Below are 19,525 nucleotides of genomic sequence, written 5' to 3'. Positions count from 1 at the left end.
CCCGCGTCCCCTGCAATGGGAAGCGGATACTTTACCACTGGACCACCGGGGAAGTCCTGCAAAATGAGTGATTTAGACCAGTGAAACATCACAAATAATTTATTGCTGATAATGAAGCAAATTTTGCAAATGATTTACCTTTATAAAATAAATTAGGAAGATAAAGACATTTTTATTCACATTTCAGTATACTTTCTTAAATTGGGGAGAAAGGGGTTGAATTATATCCAACTAGCCAGAAGTTACAAATTGTTCATAACAATAAATTATTTCACATGTAACTTAATCTATTAAGTGTTTCTGTAGGGATGGGGAAAAGGCTGAGAACAGTTAATTTATACATAGAACTTTGGAATTCCCTAATATAGACAATTATTGAAGGCTAGTGATTTTGGAAATTTTTGTAAAGAAGATGAGACTAGAACTGCATTTTGATTGAAGTAAAGGATTTAAGCAGATTGCAGAGAGATGATGGGGAGTGGGAGGAAGGATTCACTCCAGACCCTAGAAGTGTTGAGTAACTGTAAGACTTACAGCAAGTGAAAATAACATTGGATAAATAGTTGTTATATGGTAGGGAGTTTGTTAGGTACTTATATATTATCTTATTTAATATTTACAAGAACCCAGGACAATTGGGATTACTTTCACAATTTCCCAGATAAGGAAACTGATCTCAGGAGAAATAAATTGCCCAAGGTCAACTAGCTAGGAATTGAGGTAGATTACATATGGCCACAAATTCTTTTCAGCTCTTCTCACCAACACCACCATATAAGGAACCTGGTTTAGCCTTCTGCAGGATGAATAGCCACGTGGAAGGCACCCCAGCAAAGCCAGATGTGTAAGTGAGGCCACAATGAACCTTCCACCCTGCAGACCATCCCACTAATTGCCACCCCATGAGTGAGCTCAAGTGAAACCAGCAGAGGAATGGCCCAGCTGATTCACATAATTGTGAGAAATAATAAATTGCTGTTGTTCTAACTGCTAAGTTATGGAGTGGTTTGTTCCACAGCCATAGGTAACAAAAACAGCCAAGTTTTGACTTTAGGTCTTCCTTGTTCCAAAGCTGGTATTCTTTCCATGACACATACTACTCTTTGTCAGTGATAACATAGGATTATTCAGTAAGATTATCAGACTCCTTCGAATTCTTAAGAGAATAATATTCTAGATGCACAGAGTTGGAAAAGTCCAAGGTGTGTTTGGATAACAGGAGGAGGCCATTCTAAGTAAGGTGGAAGGTTGTTGTCCATGAAGTAGTAGAAAGAAGGGTCTTATAGCATAGTGATTAAGAGCAAGAGCTGGGTTTGAATCCTAGCTCCATCAGTTGATAGCTCTGTGACTTCACCCAAGTCTTATAACCTCCCTGTGTCTTGGTATTCCCATCGTTAAAAGGAAATAAAAATAGAACCTTCTTCCTAGAGCTGTTGTTGTAAGTATTAAATGAGATAAAGCATGTGAAAACATAGAACAGGAACTGACTCGCAGTGGGCACTCAATACAGGGACACCAAGTACAATAGATTGAGGAAGAGAACAGAGCCAGGGAGTCCAGCCTGCCCTTGAGGTGAGGATAATGTCATAAAGGCAGTGCTTGACTCTGGTGATGATGTTTGCTGATGGCAGTAGCAGGGCCCTTCTAAACATTTAAGAGTCTTGGAAACTTTTGTGGATGGAATGCTGAATTTTTTTTTTTTTGTATCTGCATATCAGAAGCAGGGTTTTTTTTTTTTATAGTAATAGCCGATTTAATGAGTTGACATAATAAGTCCTTCACATAATGTGTTCAGCTATAAAGTATTCACATCCTTTTGTTATTTGATCACTACTATGCAAATAATTAGGAACCATGGAGTCAGAGTTCTGGTCATTCATTCATTCAATAGATATTTATGCAGCATTTGCCATGTGCTGGGCTTTTTGCTGGGTCCTGGGGGAAACAATGGTACAGGGAAACAAAAATGAATGCTCTGTGCTCACAGAAGTTATAGTAGAGAATAGAGATAAAGTAAGCAGGCAATTACTGTCCAGGGTGATAAATATTTTGTTGGAGGAAGTATGGGGTACTAATTGTGCTTATAGGAGGTATTCCTGACCCAGCCAGGGGAAACAGACCAAATAAAATATATTTCACTTCCCAAAATGAAGTGATCTAAATGGATATCTGAGAGATAAGTTGGAGTTAGCAAGTTGATGCCTGAAATTCTGCCACAAGTCAAGACTAGTTTGCTTAAATAGTGGGTTCATGTTGAAGAGTAATGAAGAGAATATTGCATAATTGGTGGGGGAATCTCTCATTCCTGACAGCAGAGAATAAGACAACAGCTAGTTGACTGGGACCTGGAGGTGACTAAACAGTAATATAGTAAAACTGACCTAGAGAAGGTATCTCAATAGGTGACCCAGAGATACAAAAGAGTGGGAAGAAGGTGAGATGAAGGGGTAGCTCATCTTTCAGGTCATAAGTGTACAGAAAAACAAAGGGTGCCACAATGGGAAAACAAGTGTCAGATGACATGGAGTCTGCTCTTGGTATGGCCATTAACCCCCTTTTAATATGATGTTGGATGAGAAGTATTCCCTCTTGGAGACTGATTTCTTCATCTGTGACCATCTCAAGAGAGTGGCCTTGTCTCTGGTCTGTTACAAAAAAGAAAGTGAAAGTGGTCAGACTAGCTGAGTAGTATTTTGTTTCAGTAACACTGTCACTTGAGCCACAACCAGGCCAAAGCCCAGAGGATTTTAGGATCGAATGTTGAGCAGGTTAAGTCGGTAGCTACCAGTTCTAGAAAGAGAGCTAACCTTTCTAGGTTTGTGGTTGGCCCCTCTGATTATTTACTGAAGGTTTGCAGAGGAAAGTGCACTGTGATTTTACTTTGTTGCCCATCCTACTCCCTGCTCGTGTCACCCTTCTGCTCTCCTCCTTCTGTTACAGGGAACTCAGAGAAGGTATATGATAAAATGAACCTAGAGGAGCAGAACCCAAACCAAAGCTAATTAATTGCAAATGGTGGCACTTCAGGTCTCAGTGTGGGAATTATCTTTAGAAAACGGTGATGGACCACATTTACAATATTATTTTGTCTGCCTGGCACCCACCCTTTCTTCTTGGAACAGTAACCTCCCTTCCATTGGAACACTGATTGCCCCATTGTAGTCATGTGGTTCCAAGGGGGGCTAGAAATCACAGTGTCCCCCACCCTTAGCACGGAGTTGGGTATGTCACTCAAGCCAGGACAAAGGGAGATTTTGCAAATTGGAATTAAGAGAAGGGGCTCAGTGCCTCTCAGCTGGCAAAACTGTGAGGTGGAGGCTGAAACTAGTGGTAGCCACATCCCTTGCTGTGTTGAGGGAGCCCATCTGTAGTAGGTAGGCCGAAAAGAGAGGGAGGCAGGTGTTGGGGCAGGGTTGGGGGTAGGGGGAGATGAGAAGGGGGAGGAGAATTAGAAGGCTGTCTACCTTGTGGCATTATTGTGCCTATATCTGTTGTCTTGGAGGCCCAGCTACAACTTTCCCCTTGTTATGTGAAGAAATAAATTTGCCTTTTAGCATTTTTGGGTTTCTGTTCCGAGCAACCAAAAAAGTACTACCCGACCCAGAAATCTTTAGTGTTCTGTTGGAAGTCACTACTCACTCTGTTCAGATACAAGGCTACTGCTGGTCCTGGGCCTCTCATAGGTCCAGCTTCCCTGGAACAGCCACTTACTTCTTATGTTGTTTCATATTTTTACAGTTTACCAAGTGGTAGTTTTAAATCGTTCCTCACGATGACCCTTTGAGATGGACAGGGCAAGGCAGGGTTATTCCTATTTTGCATCAAAATCAAGTCACACAGTTTGTGAGAGGAAGAGCAAGGTCTTGAACCCAAGATGTGGCTAGGACTCTTCCTACTATGCCAGGCCCTCTGTCCACTTGGGCAAGAGCATCGGGCTGGCTCCGAATATGTTGCTCATTCGTTTAGCAAATACAGCTGAGCCTGCGCTAGGGCCAAGCACCTTTCTCGGCCCAGGGTACGGTGTCGAGCAAGACACAGACTCTACCTTCACAAAGCTGATAACCAGGAGTGGTTATAGACCAGTAAACAGGCATTTAGAATAAAGTGTGGTAGATATGATGGTAGGGGGAGTACAGGGTCCTTCTGAAGCAGATAAGAGGGGCACAAAACCTGATCTGATTTAGTAAAGGCTTCTCAGTAGGATCACTGCCAGCCCAAAACTGATACCTTTTCCTCAAAACACTTGACAACCAACTGCCAAAAAATTGTTATAAAAATATATAAATCTGTAATATCTATACTGTGACACACCCTAGGTGTGTGCAGTGTGCAGCCTGCACTAACTGTGTGAGGCACCCTACTTCCCAGAGGAAATGCTATTTAAGCTGAGATCCAAAGGGTGAGGGTGAGTTAGCTGACTCTCTACCTGTAGGCCCCAGGCATGAATTGGGTTTGCTGCCAAACACGCCATTATTTATTTAGGCAGCAGAGTCCTCCTGTGGCTACTCTTATGTCCTCATGGACACCACACCCTTTCCCCTTCGCTTCAGCCTGGTCTCCCAGGGATCCCAGAGCACTCTGTCCCTGCGGGTCATGCAATCTCCCCAGACCTGTTTGTCTACCAGAGACTAGGTTTAGGGTTTGTGTTTCTGGACCATAGCCCTCAGTGGTGCTTAATTCAAAAGGGAAGAAATCCCAAGAGAAAACCTGATCCTCTCTGGGAGGCGCTAGCCTGCAAGGTACAATATCTGAAGGCCTGGAGCCTTCTCCCGATTGGCTGCTAATTATGTCATTCCCTTGACTGCAGTTTTTTGTTTTCTTTTTTAACTGTGGTGTTTTCTTAGCTTAGTAAGAGAAATAAATGAGAAGGGAGCATGGAATCCTGTTCTTTTTTTTTTTTTAATTTATTTATTTTTGGCTGCATTGGGTCTTCGTTGCTGCCCACAGGCTTTCTCTAATTGCGGCAAGCGGGGGCTACTCTTTGTTGTGGTGCGTGGGCTTCTCATTGCGGTGGCTTCTCTTGTTGCGGAGCACCGGCTCTAGGCGCATGGGCTTCAGTAGTTATGGCACACGGGCTCAGTAGTTGTGGCTCATGAGCTCTAGAGTGCAGGCTTAGTAATTGTGGCGCACGGGCTTAGTTGCTCCACAGCATGTGGGATCTTCCCGGACCAGGGCTCGAACCCTTGTCCCCTGCGTTTGCAGGCGGATTCTTAACCACTGTGCCACCAGGGAAGCCCCGGAATCCTGTTCTTAGTATCCTAAAATATTAGGCCTGGGGAAAATCCTACGGTATGCTTTCCCCTCCAAGCGTTCTTATCTAGATGAGAATAAGCAGCAAATGCAGACTTAAAGGGGAGTAGAAATTGTTTGTATAAGAGAAAACTGGAGGAGGATTCATAAAGGACAAGGACAGTGCTATCTGTTTTGATAATATTGGGGGTTCATGTGTTGATGGAATGTTTATGAATCTCAGATCTTTTAGAACCAGCTGACAGGTGGAACTATTTTCCTCCCCAGATCATCTGTACCTCTATATAAAGATAGAACAGAGTCACATTTTGATGTCCTGAATGTCTTGATCATGAAATAAGCTCCACTTTAGAGATTTTACTGGTCCCCATTCCTACACTCTACTACTTATCATAATGATTGTTATGTTTTGATATGTTATGTTACATTATGTTATATTATTCCTGAGTTCACTGGAAATTCTTTTCATCCTACACTCCCTCTTTTTCATGCCTCTCTGCAGGCTCTTCCAGGATTGTTTCATGGAAGCTGTTAGAATGTTAGACTGTTCAAATGGGAAGAACTTTAAAGAGTGTCTGGCCTAGCTCTGCAGATTATAGCCAAGGAGCACAGGCCCACAGGGGCACTGAGTGACAAAGGTCAGCCAGGGAGTTAGAGGCAGAGCTTGGGTGTCATGCCCAGCATTCTTTCTGCCACGGACACTATCTCTTTTGCCAGGTGATGAGGCTGAGGTGAATTTTGGCATGGTTCTGAAAAGCCCGCTGTCTTCTTTCTTCCCACTATAAATCCCTCTTTCCCAGTTCCTTCCTCTTCTCTCCTTTCTCCCTCCCAAACTTTGACTCTGATCCAGGAGCTACAACAGGTGTTGGGCCTGCCTTTCAGCAAATCCTGAATCTTGTCTGGCACGGTCCTGGGGGTGGAGCATGCCCTGGTGCCACCCGGTTGGCTGCCAGATCTTGTTTCAAGGTCTCTCTGGTAACCTGCAAGGCCGATTGTACTAAAAGTCTCCTTCCTCCTTGGCACATCTGGTGAGTGGCATGAGAGAAGTCTTCAAAAGTCTCCTCTGAGCTCCCCAAAGGGGAGGGATATTTTATTGCAACCTTATCTTGAGCTCCCTAAGGATTTTTCTTTTTTGTATTAAGCTTGACACAGTACTAGTATACAATGGAGGCTAGCAAAACATGCCTAGTGTTGGCAATAATGGTAATAAAAAACTTACCTGATTATCTGAAACCTTCCCAGACTCACTCATTCCACTGGAGAGGGTGGGGCTGCTGTAGTGCTGAGTGTAATACCTTTTAGAGGCTCGATAAATATTTGTAATAAATATGTCAAATATGCGTCAGCTTGAGCTTAAATTATATCCACTTTTTGAATTCACACAGGCGTGTGCATGTCTGGTGCGGCAGGCATGGGGAGTACACTGTTCAGATCCCCCACACGGAGAGCTTGCTGGCAAGAGTGTTGCTGTCTGACAGCCTCTGGCTGTAGCACCTCCGAAATCTACTGCTGTGTTTACACCACAGTCATGCTCTCTCTCTCCTTCTCCCTGTCAGTGACTGAGCACTGCAGACATGCTAGAGCCAAGCCATTCCTGCCTAACACAGCGTTCCTCTGATGGGCAGTTCTGTGGCTTCCGATTAGCCTGGCTGAGACTTTCTCAGAGCTGCATCGAAGTCTGAGGCTTCTCCTGCCCAAGCCTCCTTCCTTCTCCCTTTCGTTTCACAGGTGTCAGACCTGCATTGCAGCCTGCGGCTCTCCAACCTGCTCCTCTTCCCTCTCCCTTTTATCCTTCCCAGGTGTTTCCCCTAGTAAGTCTCTTGTATTTCTTACTCCATCTTGGCATCTGCTTCCCAGAGGACCCAAACAGGCACTTCCACCTTAGTGGGCCCCACTCACAAAGTCATTTTTCATGAAGGTCTTGGGTCTCCCCGGGGAGGAACTCATCCTAAGGAAAGCAAGGAGATAGGCAATCGGGTCCAGCAACCGAATCTTCAAAATCAACGAGAAGTGAGTCAAAGTTCAATCAATATTAGGTTTATCGTGCAGATTTGTTTCCTGGCCTCACAGCAGCCCTACCCCTACCCCTACCCCACCATTGGTTCATGCTTAGTAATTTGTGGAGGGGAATGGGGGTGAGGAGGAATCAGCAAAATATAGAAGACCTTCTTTACTAAAAACTCCGTAAGTCAAAAGGGCATAAATAACACCTGTTGGAAGCTCATGTGACAAAATATAGCACAATGGCAGGAGAAAAGTATTCTCTCCTCTGCACAATCCATATAATGGAGTCTGTGGACTGGGGACTCCAGAAGGGTCAGCGTCGCCTGGCATCTCAACAACCCAGTGAGTGAGAATCACTCTTTGGGCCTCCCAGAAATTAAGAGATGCATTTGTCAAGAAGCTAGGGTCCTTTATTAACAGGTGGAGGCAATAGCTTGCAAAACTACATACAAATATGAATTACAGATTATCAGAACTGAAAGGAACTGTAGAGATCACTTAATCTACTGGTTCTCAAACTATGTTCCAAAGAGATTTTCACAGGCCTGGGGGGAAGAGTGCTACAGACAAAATATAAGTGTATGGTAGCCAAAGAAGGGAGAGATTAATTTGATGCAAGAGGGTTTTCAATGAAAGTAAGAGGATGAGCAGATGAATGAACTAGTCTAGGTCCAGTGGCTAATAGAGGAAGAGCTAACATGAGAATCATGATTTCCTGGCCTCCTGTGTGCTTTTGTAAGGGACTTTAGCTGTTACTTTTGTGATGTGGTGGCTGTGAGCAAATTGCTCAGAATGGAAAGAATTTGGGGGTCATGGTGTATGTTTTTTCCTCTATATTCCTATTCCTGGGAGAGGGGCAGAGCAGATCTGTCTTTTGGATGCAATTAGGTCACTCTAAACAAGTATGCTCTTTCTGGAGTCTGGTTTTCATTATTTTTATATCCTCAGGCTCACAAGTCAGCTGGGGAAGAGATGTGGACAGAAAGGCCTAATGGAAGGGATATGTTTGCTTCTAATTTAGAATAAGAACGACCACACCCTGCAGATCAAAATCCATGGAAACTTCCACTGCCCTGCAGCAGCGTATAAGAAAGCATTCTTAGGGCTATTTAATAGGATCCTGAGAAAGGATTCCATATCAATACTTGGGGGAATGTTCCATTTAATATCCTTGTCTTGGAGATTCATGTTGCTCATAGAAAATTCTCTTGAAGAGCTCTGCAAAAGATGTCTATTTAACCTTAATCCAGTGTTTTGCAAACTTGCTTGTTGATGGAAACTTTTATTCATGGAATATCTATTATCATTATACAGAAAACATTTGAGAAGTGCTGAGGTGAAGACTACTGACTAAACAGAGGAGGTCTGGGTTGTGGTCCTGGCTTTGCCATTAACTCACATTTTTCATCTTCTTTGGACTTTAGTTTCCTCAGCTGCAAAAGGAGAGGGTTGGAATCAATGATCTAGAGAGAAAAAAGAACTACCATTTATTGCACACTTACTCTGTGCCAGGCACATGCCATCAGGACCCTTAGAGGGGCCCCATGCTTGGTTTAATCTGCTGTCATCATCTTGAAATTCTTAATAATTTTTAAACAAGAGGCTTTGCATTTTCACTTTGCACTGAGCCCCATAAATTATGTAACAAATCATGTAGCTGGTCCTATATGTGTGTATGTATGTGTATGAGAGAGAGAGATTATCTCTAATATTATCTCTAATCTTTACATCAGCCTCAAGTATGTGTACTTGAGTATGTGTAAATTATTATTTATTATTATTTATGATATACAGATATGGAAACAGAGTGAATGAGGTGATATAAATTGCTCAAGGTCACATAGGGAGTGAATAGCAGAGCCAGGATTCCAAGTGAATCCACTGGGCTCTAAAGTTTTGCTCTTTCCACTAGACCAGCTGCCAGTGCAAACATTCTATAATTCTAAGATTCTTTCATTCTTCAAGCTATTACTAGATCTATCTCACTGTTCAAGTAACAGAATAACTGTATTGCTACCACTCACTGTCTAAGTGAATATCTGGCTAAATGAATTAGTGAGCAATGGACTAGATGTCAGTGAATGCAAGGCTAGATGACAATAGAAAGTTAGACAGGGGCTTCCCTGGTGGCGCAGCGGTTGAGAGTCTGCCTGCCGGTGCAGGGGACGCGGGTTCGAGCCCTGGTCTGGGAAGATCCCACATGCCGCAGAGTGACTAGGCCCGTGAGCCACAGCTGCTGAGCCTGCACGTCTGGAGCTTGTGCTCTGCAACAAAGAGAGGCCGCGACAGTGAGAGGCCCACGCACCGCGATGAAGAGTGGCCCCCGCTTGCCGCAACTGGAGAAGGCCCTCGCACAGAAACGAAGACCCAACACAGCCAAAAAATATATATATAAATGGAAATAAAAATTAAGAGCTTTGAGATATAATTAAAAAAAAAAAAAAAAAAAGAAAGTTAGACAGACGTGGAGTCCAGAAAACCTGGTTCTGCCATTTACTAACCATATGACCTGTGGTGACCCACTTGACTTTTCTAGGTCTCAGTCTACCTCATAGGTACGTTGTGAGGGTTAAATGAAATAGTGTATTGCCTAATGCCTGATAATCCCTCAAAATATTATTACTATTCTTTTATTTACCTAGCCAGGCTAGATTTACTATTGTGATATCAGAGCTCCAACGATTGGAACCCATTTGACTTGTTCAATAACAAGCACAAAAACATTAGATGTCTTTACTTTTTTTCTGAATCAAATTAAATTTTAATTTTTCTAATTCAAATCAAATTAAATTTAGCTTCAGCCTCATCTACCATGTTGGTGGGACATTCGATATCAGAACTTCTGTGGGGATAAGAAAACCTCAGGGCTTACCCAATCTAGAAAACGTGGGGAACTGCCTTCAGTCCATTGAAGTTGTAGCTCATTGTCCAAGCAGGAGTATTGCAGTCAGATGTATCTGACCCAGTTGCTCAAGGCATCTGCTCCTTCTATTCTAAACCAGGCCACCAAGAACTGCTGTATGGCTCCCAAAGCCATGGCTTGGTGTTCATTCCCCAGGTGTGCTTATAGTCACCACTGCCAGAGATACTGGGAGAGAGCCAAGTTCAGGTCCCCTCCTGGCTGTGTAGACTCCAACTCTGCTCCCCATTGATCTTCAGAGTTTTCCCCCCTCCCCAAACAATCCAGCTCTGTCCCTTTAAGAATGTATATGTTGGAGGGCTTCCCTGGTGGTGCAGTAGTTAAGAATCCGCCTGCCAATGCAGGGGACATGGGTTCGAGCCCTGGTCTGGGAAGATCCCACATGCCGCGGAGCAACTAAGCCCGTGCGCTGCAACTACTGAGGCTGCGCTCTAGAACCCGCAAGCCACAACTACTGAAGCCTGTGCACCTAGAGCCATGCTCCACAACAAGAGAAGCCACCACAATGAGAAGTCCGTGCATTGCAACGAAGAGTAAACCCCACTCACCGCAACTAGAGAAAGCCCGTGTGCAGCAACGAAGACCCAACGCAGCCAAAAATAAAATAAATAAAATAAATAAATTTATTTTTAAAAAAAAGAATGTATATGTTGGAAACTAGTGAATAAAACAAAAAAGAAGCAGACTCACAGATTTAGAGAACAGACTAGTGGTTACCAGTGGGGAGAAGGGGAAAGGGCAATATAGGAGTAGGGGGAAAAAAGGGTTATTATGGGATTACATGAAATCATGTGTGTGAAACTTTTGAAAATTGTAAAGCACTATAGAATTTAAAGAATTTTTCATTCAATTAAAAAAAAAGAATACAACATTAAAAAAAAATAAAAGAATGTATACGTTGGAAACAGAGACCTCTAAATGGTCCAAACCCTCCCTCCGCATCCCTCAAAGAAAGCCTCCCAACCTACAAAGAACTAACTGTGTTTCTGAAAAGGATACAGAGGAAAATTTTCTTTAAGTCTTTTTACTGAGTCCACAGCAGAAAAAAAAAATTAATTGATTTAATTAATCAATCATTAATTCATACACAATGTTCTCAAACTTTTTCATCTTCTGTGAAGATTCCCATGACCCCTTTCTTCCTTGGCCACTATAGTTCACATGTAATCCTGTATGTCTTATCTTTACTGCCAACTGGGGAAGCGGAGCGGGGAAGGGGAAGTGACAGGACTAAACAGATCATGTTGCTGATTCTCTCCATTTTGGGATGAGAATTGTCACAACCAACTGTTTGAAATTCCACATTTCTGATCTTCAGAACCCCTTGGGAACAATGAGAGCAGTGGGTGGAAAAAACACAGGCTTTGGAAGCTTTGATTTATGGGAATACGTTTATATGTAATGGCACAGAGTGCTTGGTGACAGGGTACTGGAACAGCCTAGGACACTGATGTTCATGGCATAGGTAAAAGAGAAGGAAGCATTAGACCAGCAGTTTCCCCCCTCGTGTAGACAATTATACTGGTGTCTGCCAAGTCAAGGGCAAAATTAGAATTTTGCTCTAAGGTAGCTGCAAAACTATAGATGAGTAGTGCTGGGCCCTCTAGTGGCCAGTTTTTATTCAGTGACCATAACTCACTGTTTTTCTACACCACCAGTCTCTATTACTGCCTTGTCTTCATTTTGGTTTTGCTAGAACCACTAACTGTCTCCATCTATATTCTATCATCCCATTCCTCTGTCATTACTGACAACTACTTAGGAACAGGCTCAGTGCTAGGGAACAGTTCTTGAGGGAGAGATTGATTCCCTTGGAAACAGACTGAGGTGGAGAGTGGCATGCAGGTCTTTTGGAGAGCGCTGGAGAGATACATCAGTAAGGAAGTGAGGAAGCAGGAGTGGGCAGAGGGAGAAGCTAACTCACAATTTGGTTGCAACCGAAACCTCAGCTGATCCTACCAGGAGTCCTGGAGCTGAGATGGCTCCTCAGAGTTGTCCCAAATTGATGCGATGGAACCAGCCCTTTGTATCCCTGTATCAGTCTGTCATTGGTCATGAGCTGCCCCCCAGTAGGGGTTATAGCCTTGGATGAAATAGTTCCCTCTGGCCCAGGAAAATGCACAGTGAGGGGGTGCAGCTGTGAGCTGTCAGCAGCCCATGTTTGCAGCAGCTGGGTGATGGGTGCATTGACCCCAAAGATCCGGGCAGAGTGTCACTGTATCCACTCCTGGGAGTTAGCAGTCATATTTACGGGCTCCCCAAGCACTTTGTCTGTGCCTTTCTTTTGTCAGTTACCCCTGATGCAGGGAGGAAAAGTCCAGAAACAGAAGTCAGGAGACAGATTCTAGCACAGACTACTGCTGTGTGATCTTAAGTATGTTACCTAAATTATCCTGGCCTCGAGACTAGCAATAGTCAATATGGTTCAGTAACAGTCCTTACATTCATATTTTACAGAGTGTTCTCACATCCACTTTTAACTGAATCCACCAGACCAAACTCTCTAAACCAAATGAGAGAATGGAGATGGAAATGTCTTGAAAGGTTGGAAGCACCATACACATACACATGTGAGAGATTATGTAGCACAATACTCATAATAATGTTGATTCATTTCACCAATACTTATGGAGCATACACTTTGTGCCAAGCCTTATCCTAGCTGATGAGGGCATAGAGATGCATTAGACATGGTCCCTGCTTGCACCTTTGCAGTGTTTCTAGGAGGGGAAAAGACATGCCTGGAGAGTACACTGTGGTAAAAATTATCAGAGAATTATAAGCAGGGCAATAACATGAGTGAAAGAAGCCTCCACCTGTGAAGAGGAGGGTAGTTCAAAGTAGAGCTTCATAGAAATGGAACAGTTTTATAGGTAGAAAAACTGAAGTGGGTGAGCTAATCCTTGCCCCCATGAAGACAGGGACTGTGCCTTTCTTGTTTGCTGCTATATTCTTTTGCCAAACACATTGCGTAATATCTTGGTTGTACTTAATAATTATATCTTGAATGAATGAATGGTAATCCAAGAGCAGAACTGTAAGCTTGTAGCTGTCCCACAGAGATCTTTTGAAATTATTTAAATAATCTCATCCTCTCTCCAACTGAGGGAGGTGCATCAATGATTCACATTAGATCTTTTCTTGAGATTTAACCCTTCTAATCTCCCAGCAGATTCTGTGGCTGGTCTCTGTATGTTTCTCTTATTCCCAGTGTTGAGTTATGCTGTAGGGACTCAGGGACTCTTACCCAAGAGCTGTCCGAATTGACTTATTATTCTCATAAGCACTGTGACAATGACTTCTCTTCTCTTTGAGGCATCTTGCTTGGGGGTAAAAGGAGCTGGGTGAGGACAAGATTGTGACTGCTCTACTTGATCCGTGAAGGGGAGTGGAGAGGCCAGCCACAGAGTGTGCTAGGAGATTAGGAGTGTTTAGTCTCAAGAAAGGATCTAATGTGACTCTCAAAGGGACCAGCTATAGTGGGGAGAACATGGGCTTTGAATTTAGGTGAGTCTGTGTTAAAATCTAGACAGTGCTACATATTAAGGGAATGTTAAACAAGCTACTTAACCTCTGAGCTTCTGTTACTTCATCTATAAAATGAGGTTAAAAAAATAATTACTGGGCTTCCCTGGTGGCACAGTGGTTGAGAATCTGCCTGCTAATGCAGGGGACACGGGTTCGAGCCCTGGTCTGGGAAGATCCCACATGCCACGGAGCAACTAGGCCCGTGAGCCACAACTACTGAGCCTGCGCGTCTGGAGCCTGTGCTCCGCAACAAGAGAGGCCGCGATAGTGAGAGGCCCACGCACCGCGATGAAGAGTGACCCCTGCTTGCCGCAACTAGAGAAAGCCCTCACAGAAACGAAGACCCAACACAGCCAAAAATAAATAATTAATTAAAAAAAAATTACCTCTAGAGCTTCCGAGCACAGTGCCTGGCAGAGATTGGTTGGTCATCAAATAGTAGTTTTTCTTCCCTTTCTTTCCTGTTCACTAATTTCCTTCTCTCCTGCTCCTAGACCTCATTCTGTCACAGTTTAACCACAGATGGGTTCTCTGATTTCATCCAGGCAGATCATGTTCTTGGTTTCCTAGTGGCACCTGAAAGAGGATTCTTTTTCCTACACAAAGCTGGCTGAAAGCCTTGCTTTGTCTATTTCCCCTTTGCCTGAACAAATATCTTGGATATTACCACTCCAATGAGAGGAGAGACCAGACTCACCGGTGCTAGAAAAAAAAAAAGTGAGCAAAAGTCACATTCCCAGGACAGGCTTAGTTAGACCTGCAAGGCTCCCGCCCGCACTCCTCAGAAAACACGACTGAATCAGAGTAATAGCACTTCTTCCTTCTTGGCAGGACTGTACTTTTTTTTTTTTTGGCCACACTACACAGCTTGTGGGATCTTAGTTCCCTGACCAGGGATTGAACCCGCGCCCTCAGCAGTGAAAGCATGGAGTCCTAACCTCTGGACCACCAGGGAATTCCCAGGACTCTACATTTTTTTTTATCATGATCCGTTCTGGGGAAAGTGAGGAGGGTAGAGTGAAGACCACTAGCTGTCCACAAAATCCATTCTTTCTTCCTTAGTAATTGAGGTTTGGCTGCTTGCAGCCAGCTGTGGCCATGTTACTGAACCCTTGTCAGTAGATGTGAGAAGATGGGATGTATGCAGCTTTTGCCTTGCTTGCTTAAGAGCAAATCTCTGGCTCTGGAATTCTGTTCTTTCTCTCTCCTCACTAACTAGAAGTGCTTCAACCAGAGTAGACTTGGAAGCTACACGTTGAGGATGGCAGTCATCATCCCAGGTCCCTGAATGACCGAGTAGAGCAGAGCCATCCACCTACTTGGAATGCTGCCTTGGACCATACTACACTGGACCACCTAATCAAATTCTATCGCACATCTCCAGGAAACATCCATGAATACATCCCTCTCCCTCTTCTTGACCATCACATTTAATATCAGTTCCCCACATTTTCTGATACTTAAGTGTATTGTTTCCTATTTGGTTCTTTTTGGTGTAATCTGGTTTTGTTCTTTATTTAGTGTGTGCTTCTTGGCTCTTAAGCCAGAAGGAGATCACAAGATGTGACACTCTGCTTCTGCTCCCATTTCCCCAATAGCACAGCTGTTGTGGATGCTGATGGAGCCCCCGTGTGGCCCCTTCCCCAGCTGCTGTGAGTGTCGGCTGCTATCACCTCAGAGCTGCCGCCTTCTCCAGCTCAGCCAAATGTGAGCACCCGTGGGAGGTTACGTGCCCCCCTCCAGCAGCCAGCAGTCAATGGTGACTGACACGGGGTAGAAAAGGGTAGCCACTAAAGATGGGGCTGATCCTCTGATGAAAACTGAGCTTCAGAACCTTCCTGAGGAACTAGGCTGTTGCAGATCTCCAACCGAGACAACTGGTCTAGGCTGCAGTTGCTCACAGGTGCCACCCTTCTCCAGAGACCTGCCCTCAGCTGATGGGAACCTCCTCGCAACCCTCCTCTCTTCCCCCCTCCCCACCAGCGTGGCCCGCAAGCAATGACTGACTGATATGGGGCATAAAAGCCCAGCCCCCTTGCCTCAAGGGGGTGTAAGTCTGCCTTGTGGTTTATGCCCCAGTTCCCTGTGGATCAGGCCAGGGCTAGATGTGACCTGACATGTACCTTGTTTGTCTTGTTTCCTTTCCTATCTACTTCACTCTTTCCCTTGCACGTTTCCCCCAAAAAGTGCTCCCTCAATAAATGCCTGTCTCAGACTTTGCTTCTAGGGAACCCAACTTCAGTCTACTGGTGTCAATACTCTGCCGTCATCTTCCCAAATCATCTCCAGGGACCATTCAGACCCATGCTCTGGGCTGGGTATGCCATGGTGCTGAAATTGGGCTGAGGGTGCGGAAGGAGCTACGTGAAGAACAAGTGGGCTCTACTGAAGTAGTTGTAAGGAATACCTGCTACATGGGGATGTTATGACGGTTTTAAAAGCTAAATAAGTTAATGTCTGTAAAATGCTTAGGCCATAGCCTGACATGTATCTTAAGTATTAAGTGCTTTTAAGTATTAAGGCAGGGATTTCTTTGATCTTTTTCATATGTTTATGTATTCCAAGTGTGCCTAGATGAGTCCATGGCACATCGTAGGCACTCAGTGTCTGAATGAGTGATTATTGAAGTTTTGCTTTGAGGGCCCAAGGTGATGTGCTGGGATCTGGCCAGCAGAGGGCAGAACCAGTGCAGCCAAAAGAGCCTATGGGCTGAAGGAGGTAGTGGGATAGAGCTGGGGGGAGAGCCAAGGGGAGTACCTACATCATAAAATATTAGAATGTTTAAATTATACCTTAAAATCTTAGATTTTTATTTAGCCCAACCTTGAGTGTATATAATGAGGTATATTGAGCCCCTACTTTGTAAATTAGGACAAATAAGTAGTTCCAGGCCCCAAGATCCCTAGAGTTGCCCCGGTAGCTCCTCTATTGAACTACCCCATACTCCTCTCAATAAATCCCCTTTTGTGCTTATGCTAATACACACTGGATTTCTGTAACTTACAAGCAAAAGAATTTGTATTACTCTATTTTTAAGCCCTGTGAGTATAAGGACTGTGTGAAGGGGAGTCTCCCCCATAGATGGGGACACTGAACTCCCAGCGCAGCCACTCTGGGCTGCTTCCTGCTCCATCCACCCGCCGACCTGCTCTCTTCAGGAGGGTGGTCTTGCCACATTTCTGCCTCCAAGCTTCCCTTGTCTTGTTCTGTTCATTCTCTCTGCCCACGTAGATCTGTCCTATCTCTCAAAGCCCAGTTCAAATTCTACCTTTCTCTGGCTCCTCTACATCCACTCAATCTCATTTCTCAAAATCCTGATAGCATCCATTACCTGACATTCATTCTTATTCTTGTTGGGATTCCATATTTTGTTTGGGTGTTTGGGCTGGGCGGTCTCCAAAGTCCCATCCAGCTGTAGACTTCCGAGTCTGTTGTCCACCCATATGTCACGTCTTCTTAAGCAGGTCTCCACCTTCTCCCTCAAGAAGATATGAGGAAAGGCTTGAGAGCACACGTGGGGCTTAGCACTGATTTACGTGGAATCAACATAACTAACTGCTCATGGGAGCAAATGTGTTCTGTGATCCTCCATTCAAGTAACACACAGGCATTTATTTTCATTTTTTCAAAGTAGAAGTAGCTTCCCCCCCTTATAATATAAGAAACATACTTATGGTCAAATAAATCAAATATTACATAAATTTTTAAAGTAGAAAGGGAAAATCACCCATAATCCTTCTCTTCAGAGATAAGTGCTCTCAAAATATGCTTTCAAAGCTTTTGATATATACACATATGTATGTTTTGATAGGGCTTTCTGGAGACCCCATGGAGATTCCTTAATAACAGAAATTAAACAGAACAGTGGGAGGTTCCAGCCTGGGATTTGTAGCTGGCCACATTTCATATATTCAACTGAAGCATGTGAAACTACTGATATTCAGCTGTTTTTGACCTACAAGCACAGCAGTTTTACGTGGTTCAAATCAATGTATGTGAAGCCTAGAATATCAGCTCTGGTAGAGCCCTTAGAGACTTTCAACTATTTCAACTTTCTATTTCACAGTGCTGAAGAAGGACAAGAGTCAGAGAGAAGTGTCTAGCCAGTTTATACACCACACTGGTAGTAGAATCAGGGCTGGTTCTCTTTCCACTGAATCAGGTACCTGCCTCTTTTAATATGATAATCTTCTAGGTGTGATAATAATCTTCTAGAAGCAGATTTCAACCTGATATCAGAAAATTACTCACAGAATTCATTCAAAATGTTAGAGGCTGCCTTAGAGGTAGTGAAGTCCCCAGGACTGGAGATGGGGCTGGGAAGGGCACTGGGACATGGCTGGAGGGGCACAGGGACCATGGAGCTAATGAGGCTTAACAGTCAGGGCTCTGTACTTGCATGGCTCCTTCTTAAGTTCTTAGGAGGGACCCTAACAATGTATTAACATGGTGATATGTTTTTGTAATATTTGCAAAAATAAGATATTTTAAAATTCTTTTTCTTAAGGAGGGCCCCCCAGAATTATATAAGTTTCAGGCCTAGATCCACTCCTAGGTAGCACACAGTTTTGCAAAGCACTAGGCAAGGTGACCAGAGAACCTGGGTTCCAGTCATGGTACTGCTTTGGCCCAAATGGGCAGAATGGCACTTGCTCTGCTTCCCTCACAGGGGGTAAAATCACAAATGTTAAATGGGCTGAAAAACATAAAATGTGAAAAAATATAAATAAGTAACATAACTTAGACTTCCTGTCTGTGATATGGGATAATCATTGCTGCTTCTCATGGTCATTGAAGATAACACATCAAAAAACGTGTCCTCAGGGCATTTTCCTGTCTCATTTCCCTCTGCTACAACTTCCTCTTTTCCTTCCTCTAGCCCCTAGCCCCCAACACTCCGGCCACTAGAACACTCATTTGTCATTATATGTTGCCACTTTTATATATATATATACATATATATATATATGTGTGTATGTGTGTGTATATATATATTTTTTATTTTTTTATTTTTTTATTTTTTGGGCCACACTGAACGGCTTGTGGGATTTCAGTTCCCCGACCAGGGATTGAACCCAGGCCCTTGGCAGTGAGAACTGGAGTCCTAACCACTGGACCACCAGGGAATTCCTGCCACTTTTATATATTTGTTCAAAGGGCTCCTACTGTCTATAAAGTCTATCTTTGCTGGAAAAAATCCTTATCCACAAGGCCTAGGTCTGCTAGATCCTCTCCTCCTTCCCCAGTGATGACCTCCCTTAGTACTGTTTCTTGTTGATCTTACAGATTAGAACACTGAGGCCTGATGTAACACATAGCTGAATTCTGGAGGCCCCACAAGATAATCCTCAGGAATCTTGATCTTCTGCCATCCCCGGCCTCTTAGCATCAGAGCATAGACACACGGTTCTTGATGTATACATGATAGGGGTCACTGCGCTTATCCACTTTGCGGGAGCGGGTGTATCCCAGGATGAGGCTGCCCACAGTGGCAGCAAATAGGAACATGACGAAGAGAATGTACATGTAGGAGTTGTCATCGCGGCCAGGTAGGCTGGCCCGCCTCTCCTCAGTCAGGTTGTCTGACCCTGGCCGGCAGAGCAAGTTGCTGTGAAGAGTGGCATTTAGAGCCTTCAACACAGCGTGCAGGCTCTCATACCAGGTCTCAGTCCCATTGGTGGTCTCCATAGCAACAGGGATTCAGGTGGGGGAAGAATCGGAGGATGCTCTGGTAGTGACAGAAAAGAGAGAGGATGGCTTCTGTTACTTGCAGCTTGAATGACCTTCCCACTCCTTCAGACCCCAGCTAAAATCCCAACATCA

The 19,525-nt window shown here is 44.0% G+C and overlaps 1 protein-coding gene and 1 long non-coding RNA gene across 7 annotated transcripts in view; one reads left to right on the top strand and one right to left on the bottom strand.

The window, feature by feature from the left end:
- LOC309637175 overlaps nt 1-19,525 on the top strand; it is a 99,491-nt gene that overhangs the window by 28,225 nt on the left and 51,741 nt on the right. The gene's annotated exons all lie outside the window — the stretch shown is intronic.
- The window catches only part of KCNE3 (potassium voltage-gated channel subfamily E regulatory subunit 3), a 29,251-nt gene continuing 9,794 nt past the window's right edge, over nt 69-19,525 (bottom strand). For 5 of the 6 annotated variants that reach the window (XM_082411344.1, XM_082411345.1, XM_082411346.1 and 2 more), the window contains one exon: nt 17,796-19,430. In XM_082411344.1, coding sequence (XP_082267470.1) covers nt 19,091-19,390 — 300 coding nt within the window. In that variant the 5' untranslated portion in view covers nt 19,391-19,430 and the 3' untranslated portion in view covers nt 17,796-19,090. Of the gene's footprint in view, nt 8,718-17,795; nt 19,431-19,525 lie in introns of those variants that run through there. The other variant, XR_014250439.1, reaches the window with a different exon arrangement.

This window comes from Balaenoptera physalus (genome assembly GCF_965194825.1).
Source record: "Balaenoptera physalus genome assembly, chromosome: 10".
In the NCBI taxonomy this organism is placed as follows: Eukaryota; Metazoa; Chordata; class Mammalia; order Artiodactyla; family Balaenopteridae; genus Balaenoptera; species Balaenoptera physalus.
This window is presented reverse-complemented; position numbering and strand designations above follow the sequence as displayed.